The 8367-nt window shown below is 55.3% G+C and overlaps 1 protein-coding gene across 1 annotated transcript; it reads left to right on the top strand.

Moving 5' to 3' along the window:
- Positions 1-322: 322 nt before the first annotated feature.
- On the top strand, positions 323-1681 carry VPS25 (vacuolar protein sorting 25 homolog (S. cerevisiae); the record flags this gene model as incomplete). Its single annotated transcript, XM_009707872.1, has 3 exons — positions 323-411; positions 929-1004; positions 1569-1681. Coding segments are annotated over 3 exons (278 nt in total), but the record flags the coding sequence as incomplete, so codon positions are not given.
- Between the last annotated feature and the right edge of the window lie 6686 nt (positions 1682-8367).

Genomic DNA, 8367 nt, shown 5'->3' on the forward strand with positions numbered 1-8367 from the left:
GGTCCCGCTGCCGGGAGCCGGACCCGGGGCTCGCCCAGCGCAGCCCGCAGCTCCTTGGCATTGCCCGCGCACGGGATCCAAACCCCTGCCGTTCCAGGGGCAGATGGAGCTGTGGGAGGAGGAGGGGGCTGGAAAGAGAAGTTAATGTCCGTACAAGTAGAGCTATTTAGGAAGTTGGCGTTGAGTGGTCGCGTGGTGGGGTGAGGCAGGTACCTGAAGCTACCTGTGGGCATAATGTCTAGACTGTGTCATGAAATCTGCAGGTTTGATCGTTACTGTAGACTCATACTCTGACTAAATACCTTTTCCCTGTTGATTTCAGGGAACCTGGAATGGTTAGATAAGAACAAAACCAGTTTTCTGATCATGTGGAGGAGACCAGAAGAATGGGGAAAGCTCATCTATCAGTGGGTGAGAATGTAGAAGCTGTCTCACCCCACAGACCAGGCTTTCTGTGTTTGGGAGGACAGGTGCTGCAACTTGTGGAAAAGACCGCTGCAATATTTTTCTCTTGCTTCCTCACTGCTTTTACTGTTCTTCAATTTCTCTCTGTTGCAGGGAAGCATAGAGATGTTAACAGCTTTTTACTTGCTGTAAGATGCAGTTTGAGCAGTGGATGCAGTCGTCCCCTCCCACTGCAGCTGGCTGTCCCATAGTGAGCACAGAGCGGTGTTGCTGCATTGCCTTCACATGGCACCTTATTGCAAAACACACGGGCATAAAGAGCAGAGGGGCAGGGAAAGGAACCATCTTAGTTTCCTTAGGCATCATTTCTTGACTCTCTAGTGCCCTAGAGTGTTTCCAGGGTATTTTTGCTCATTGAGTGCTGTCCACGTTCCATTTTGCTTGCACTGAGATGTACAAGAGATTGTGCCAAGGATGTTAAATCACGCGGATGAGATTTACTATATTGCTTTTATGTTTCCAGGTGTCAAAGAACGGCCTGACCAACTCTGTATTCACGTTGTATGAATTAGCCAGTGGAGATGATACAGAGAATGAAGGTAATGTCACATGTTACATTCTGGAACAAGTTTTCAGAGCACGCTTTATTTGACTGCGTAAACAGTTGATTGACAGATTATAGTTTTGTAGATTAAATATTTTAAAATTGCCTGTGCAAGCTCACAGTGATCACCACTGGCAAATGCAGCTCTAAAGTTTTTTTTACCACTTTGCATGAACATCTCCCTTTGTTATCACTGTTTGGATTTTAAACCTCCCCCTGCCCTACAGGCCTCCCTAGTGCCCAGCTCTTTATCTGGCGTGAGGTGCAGGGTGTTTTGTTTTTATGCCTTGCTTCTGCACTGCCTTTGATAGTGCTGTGACTCATTCCCTTCTGTCTGTTGATCTTCGGGCTTTGTTTCTGATGCAGCAATGTAGTGATGAGTCTGTCACTGTAGCCGTGACTCTGGATTTGCCATAGTGTTATGGCACTGGAGTCTGAAAGGTGCTCTTTAGAGCCCTCCACTTCACTGCCACTGCTGCCTGGACTTTGTAAGCCTGTTTGTTTTCTGATGTGATTTCCCCCCCCGCCCCCCTTGTTGGGTAACTCTGTCCTTCCCTAGAGTTCCATGGCTTGGATGAGACTATGCTGCTCCGTGCCCTGCAAGTGTTGCAGCAAGAGCACAAGGCTGAAATTATCACACTGGATGATGGTCGAGGTGTCAAGTTCTTCTGATAGCAGCGCCCTCCCCTCCAATCTTCCCTGGCTGCTGAAGTGGTTCTCACTCTGAAGGTTTGCTCTTCTGGCCTGGTTTCAAGCCGTGACTGCAAGCAGCTGCATACTTGGGTTTTCTTGGGGCAAGGAGAATCTGTGAAGTCTTCCAAAGACATGACGACTTAGAAATATTCAGAGATCCTCTGTCTTTTCTCCCTGTTGATTCTGTTTGAGAGGCTAAAGCTGCTCCAGGCAGTTCTGAGAGGGACCACCCAGAAGTGAAATAATGGGACTGCTCCTGTTGCTGATCCCTGTTCCTGTGAAAGCCACAGATCAGTCTCTTCAGCTGGCTGGTTGAGCTTGGCCTCGAAGGGCACCTCCTTCCCTCCTGCCAGCCTTGTGCTCGGGCTCTGTGGTCCCTGCTGCATTGCCACACGGGGTGAAAGCAAGCACAAGGAACTCGCTCTTGCTGCTGCGCTGTAGAAGACCTCAATGGCAGAATGATACGTGCTTGCTGCAAAGCAAACCGTGCGCAGGGTGGGGATGGATGCCAAGGAATACATTCGAAGTAATTAAAATTAAATGTATTTATAGAGCAGCCTGGGTGTTTTTGTCTATCTTTACTTTTCCATCAGAAACAAAACAGAGCAGTGTACCAGATTCCTGCCCTTCAGCTGCATTTCCTTACTGCACTAGATGAACACAACAGCAGTGTGCTGGGGAGAGGGTGGGCCTGCTGAGCCACCCCACCTGAGTGGGAAGCAGGCAGCACAAGTGCTTTTTTCCACACACCAGAGCTATGGACTGTGTGGGCCCTTGCTGCCTGTCTTCAGGGCAACATTTACTTTCATTTTCCATGTGCAGTCCCCTGAAAGCTAACGGGTTTGTTGCAGAGATAGTAGGGTAAGCTCTGTACAACAGTGGCTGGTAGAGAGGTATGACTAAGTTTTTAGACCTCAGTGCCGATAGCAAAGTACCTGGCTTGTCAGAAACCACAACCCAGGTACAGTCTTTGACCCAGTAAATCCTTAATCACTGACCAGAGGAAGCTGGACAGCCGTACCGGCAGAGGATCATGCTCACCTTTCCCGTTCTCTGCCCAAGCATTCAGTGTTTGTTACAGGCAGAGGTGGGGTGCTGCGCTGGAGTGACCTTTGTCCAGACCCAGTGTGGTTGTTCTTGGGATCCGGTGGAGCAGACGGCGCCTGCTTCCCCGCATGCTTTAACCGTCTGTCCCCAGCCGGTGCTGAACAGTTTGTCCTTTCTGCCCTACCCTTGAGGGATGACTTGGCCCTGGTTCAGCTGCAGTGCTGCTGGTGGCCATTGTCGATGGTAGGTAATTTTCAGTGTAGACAAGATGCTGGAGTCCAGGCTGAGTTTGCAGGGCTGTGCAAGGTTAAAATTTCCTTTTTGTAGTGGGATCCCGTTGACCTGAACTCAGTGGGATGTGCTGGCTTGAGCGGGGCACGTCGCTCGAGCTGCGCCTGCAGGCTGGTGCCCAGGATCTCTCTCTGTGCCGGTGACAGCTGCGGAGGAATTCCTGTGTGCCAGCACTTCTCTGCTGGAGAAAGACACCGGCAGCACTCTTGACAAGTCACTAACAGGCTGGGCTACCATCTGGAGACCATCGTCCCTATGAGCACTGAGATGACTTATGTGAGCAAATGGGACAGCACAGCGGTGGTGAGCACGGCTGCCCCCCTCTCACTGGTGCTGCAGCAGCCTGGGGTCAGCCAGGATGGTTTCACGTGCCCTGCTTTTAGGTGCCTGTTCTGACAGCCTGGGCTGAGTACCCCCGAGCTGTGAGGTTTGGGGGCAAAGGATGGACGTGGCAGCCCTCGGGGATGGACACGTCGGGGACACAAAGAGCTGTCTTGGTGCTGCCATGCACTGTCTCCCTGGGGAATGTCTGAGGCAGCTGAGCAAGTCCAGGTCCCCGCAGGTGCCGCCAGCCACGTTTGCAAAAGTAAAGGCCGTGCCATGCCATGTGCCAGGAGCCCTGCAGCATGTCCTGGCAGAGGCAGCGCGTGTGTCCCTGCAACTGGCACAGGCTCTGCTCAAACCAGGGCTCACCGGTTGGACAGGGGTCCTCCAGCCAGGAAAGTCTCTGTGTAGGAATCGTCCGCTACCAGTGTCTGCCCTGGGCTTGTTTTGGTGTCCAAGATCTGTCTCTTCCTCCCTCTTCGTGCCACCCACATTGAATATTTCCCTCCCTCTCTGCTTGCTGTGCCCTCCCTTCTTGCTGCTTTCGTACCCCTGCAGCAAGCCGTGTTTCTATGCTGGCTGTTCTGTGCCTGATGGCATCTGTGTTTGATCCCAAATAACGAGCCTTTAGCAGCCAGGCCTGGGATGTTTGTATTTCTTGCTCTCCATATGCGTGATGCTGACCTCGCAGCATTGTGTTCTGAGTTGCATGTGCTGTATGTAACCTGGCTGTCCTTGGGTGAGCCTGTGCTCTTAATTAAATTTGCTCCCTTCTTAGGAAATGGCTGATGTGACATTAGATAAGCCTGAAACCAGCCTTTTTCTTTCCAAGGCACTCCTGGCAGCGATTCACTTGTCTCTTTCAGCTTCTTTCTTAGTTGCTTAGGTAGTGAGAGGAGGAGGAAGAGTATGTTTCCCCCTCCAGAATGGACATGGTGTAAAATTCCTTCTTCCACACTCTCTCAGCTGGTTATGGAAGGTCGCATCCAGCCGTGCCTGTGAGGTCCTTGTGAGACCAACTCCCTGTGCCAGGCACTACGGCAGTGCCGCAGCAGCAGCGAGGTGCTCACAGACACTGCTGTCTGCTGGTGGTTGCCCAGGGCAGGGGGACAGGTCCTGGGGCTGGAAGAGCCACTGCTGGCTGGTGCTGCTGCCCTGGAGGGAGCAGATGCTCCCTGGCTGTTCCCTCTGTGGGGGACGGTGGTGATTTGTAGCTTGTGGTGATGTAAGCTCCTGCCGGCAGGTAAAGGAGAACCTTTCAATTGTCCTCTGAAACTGGGTTCCTTATCTTTATTCAGCGCTTCATAGCATTTGATGATGTAATCATGGGACTGGGACACCAGAGCCAGCCCAGAGATGCTGTGAGGCTGCTCTGGTGTGGAAGCCCTCGGGTGCTGGGTAGAGATGGAGGACATGTAATTAGATAGACTGCTCAGAGGGAGAGAGCGTGGCAGCCTCCAACCAGACGTTCCCATGAACTGGAGCAGTCACTCCTCTTCCCGGTGCTTCAGACACAGCGTGAGAGCTGCGGGCGCTCCTGGAGCAAAGCGAAGGGCAGGGGAAGCCCGTGTTCATGTAGGGTTATGGCTGAAACCCACCCGGGCGGACCTGCTGCTTCTCTGCCTCTGCTGTGCTGCCCAGCGCTGCCTGCGGCAGGGGACTGCGCACCCCATCACTGCAGCGGGGCCAGTCCCTTCTCACGGGGGTTTGGTGTTAGAGGAGAGTTTAAAAACCAAACCCGGACCTCTCTGCACTCCCAGGTGCACCATCGCGGGCACGGTTCAGGCTCTGGCACCCAGAGGTGCTTTCAAGCTGGGCCATGCAGCCCCATGGAGGGGCTCGCTGGAGAAGGTGGCATTTTCAGGGGGGATGGGGGGGCTGGTGCAGCCCCCTGCCTCCGGCCCATGGCTGCTCTGAGGCCGTTGCCATGTCTGGCCACGGTGATTAGGGCTTGCTGGCCAGGGCGAGGCAGAGCTGGGGGGGCTGGCGCTGAGATAAGGCACTATCAGGCTGCGCACACTTGGATCCCGCCAGTCAGGGAAGGAAAAATGCCACGAGGGTTTTTATTTAATGCTGCTAGCTAGAAGCAAGAGTTGTTTCAGTTTGATAAATTTATATGTTGGGATAAACTTGCAGGCAGGTTACATCTGTAACTCTGGGCTAAGGAAATCCTCAGAAGTTATCTGCCTGGGGTTAAAGCCACAACTGAGGTTTGGGTGACATCTCCTCCTCCCCGAACTCACACGTGTTAGGGGAAGGAGGGACAGGAGGAGGCTGGGAGCTCCCGCAGCGGGCACCGGGTGCTGAAACCAACCACGAAACAAGCCCTGGGTTGCTGCGCAGCCCTCCTCTACTCTGACCCTTGCTGGGACGGGCACCCTGTGCCTCCCAGCCCGAGCTGTGCATCCCCCATCCGTGGAGGATGCCTGCATTCGGATCTGTCCTGACCCCTCTGTGATCCTGCCCCGAGCTCTGGGATCAGAATGGACAATTCCTGGCAGGGCTTGCTGGAGGAAGGAGCTGAGCAGGGCTTTGATTCATGATCTAATCCTGAGGAGAGCGATTGCACAGTCCCTTTTTCTCTTCCTGGCAGCCAAATGCAAATGAGAAATAGGTTACATTGCCTGATTGCAGCGGTACCTCAAAGCGGAGGGCTGGCGCTGGCACCCGCAGCCCAGAAATGTCGCCCTGATAACGGCTGGGGAGCTGCGGGCACCATCGCAGCGCTGCAACGGGCAGCTGATGTGGAGCAGGAACCTTCTGATTTCGGGCCAAGCTGGCTCCAGCTTGGTGTCCCAGGCCAGCTCAGGAGGAGACCTGCACCCCTGCCTGAGCTGCCTCGCCCCTGCCAGCTCACAGTGTAGGACGGCATTTGGGGGGCCATCCACCCGCTGGTGTGGGAGGGCAGCAGTGGGATCAAACTTCACCCCTAATTTCTTCTCCCTTCCACAGAGGCCTCACAGGGACCAGGACACTCCTCTGCTCCTCCGGGATCTTTTGAGGGATCTCATTTCATGATGAAAACACTTGATAAGGGGACACGAGCCTACCAGAGACGAAGCCGAGATCCCTGCCTGGCTCTGCGTCTCTCACTGAAGAGCTGGGGCTCCCTGCCAGCCTGGGCCATGTCCCTGTGCCTGGGCAGTGTGGGGCGTCTGGCAGGGACCCCTGGGTTGGGGTGGCCACCAAGCCAGCCCAAATTTGGCTTGGCTGGGTCGAGGAGCCATGCCACCACTCAGAGCTGCACGGGTTCGTTCTCCCTGTCCAGCTCGGGGCTGGCCACCCCTGGGCCCCCACCGCAGACGTGCCAGGTCTGTCCTGCGGCCACCCTGCTCCATGCTGTGGGGAGGGAGCAAGGAGCTGGGACTGGTTTTCTCTCTTTGGGCTCCCCAGGCTGGGGATAGCAGAGCTGGACGTGCCTGGAGCACACGCCTGTCCCGGGGCAGTGGGGGTTCCCACCCCACCCAGCGCCCTTTTTGTCCTGTTTAATTTAGGAAGCCATCAGCACGTGCTGGCCTCCTGGGACCGATCCTCCGGCAGGCCCCACTGCTGCCTGAGCTGCCAGATTTGCCTCTACTCCGGCAGCTGCAGAACAAAATGCAGTGCTGCTCGTCCTGTGGATCAGGCTGTGGATTTTCAGCCACAAAGGACTGAAATCTCTACCTCTGCTGGAAGCTGTAGTCAGGATAGGATAAAAATAAAAGCAATGACTTTTTAAGCAGGGAGGTTTTTAAACCTGACATATGTTACGTGAGTAACAGATGCAGCCTCGTGTCCCGAGATGGGCTCCGGAGAAGAGGCAGAGCCTGAAGGGGCCTGAAGGATGGCTCTCTGCATGCCTCCTACTGCCCTCCCGGGCTGGGACGGCAATCGCCCGGCTCCTGCGCAGCTCCTTACTTTGTGCAGCCTGCGAGGTGCCCAAGGAGAGAGCTCAACAGGAGCAGGAAAGCCCGCGAGATGCAGCGGCAGTGGCAGCTGTGAGGGGAGCAGGGGTGCACCGCTTTCCGGCGATGGATCTGGCAAGAAGCGGGCAGGTTCTGGGCAGGTCTGGGTCAGGGTTCATCCAAACAAAGCGTGTTGTTTGGCAGCACTGAGTCAAACCACGTCGCATCTTTACAACACGAGAGTCTCCCATGCCAGGGCCAGCGCAAGCAACGCACCCATCGGCTCATCTGTCACGGCCTTTTTATCCCTGGCAGCCGTGGATGCCCAGTGCTCTGGCCGAGGGGTGGTCTCTCCCGCAGGCAGCAGGCAGAGCCCTGCGAGGGGGCCGGTGCTGAAAACGCATCTTTCAGCTGGTGGTGGTCGTTCCCCTGGGACCTCACGCATGCTCCAGGGAGCACAGGGGTGGGTGAGGATCTGCTCACGGCTCTCTGCTCAGCGGCCCCCGTTGCAGGCGAGCGGCACAGTCCAGGCCCTTGCTCCTCCGGTGGGCTGGAGAGCAGGGCTCCGTGGAGGGAGCAGAGCCTGCCTGCGCGGGAGATCAGCACCGTGACGCTCAGCCTAGCCAGGGCTTCTGTAGGAACAACATTTCATTAAATGCTTCTCCCTCCTGCCGGATGGGGATTTGTGGGGCTGCAGCTGTGCGGGACGTGGCCTGCGGCTGTACTGTGGATCCAGCAGGGCCGGTGTCACGCTGCCTGCGCCAAGTTAAGTGTTTGAGGAGGACGTGGCTGTGCTCTCCTGTCGATCCTGTCTCCTTCATGTTTCCGGCATCGCTGAGTTGAAACAATCTGACCTTAGGGAGAAGAAATTAGCGCCAGCCTCAATTGCTTTGTGTTTTGTGTAAACAGCCTCACCGAGTAGAACAACCTCCTCGTTTAACCTGGAGGGACAACAAGCTCTTGTCTGGGCTTTTGGTTCGCCCAGGGCTGACAGACACGTTCGTATCTTCCTATTTGCATAACCCTAATTTCAGGATTTCAGACCGCAGTGAACCCAGAGAGGAGCTGCTGTCTGGGACGGCGGCTGATCCCGCAGCCCGGGGAACGGGACGGGGCTTC

This window comes from Cariama cristata, unplaced genomic scaffold, assembly GCF_000690535.1.
Source record: "Cariama cristata isolate BGI_N322 unplaced genomic scaffold, ASM69053v1 scaffold33060, whole genome shotgun sequence".
Classification (NCBI taxonomy): domain Eukaryota; kingdom Metazoa; phylum Chordata; class Aves; order Cariamiformes; family Cariamidae; genus Cariama; species Cariama cristata.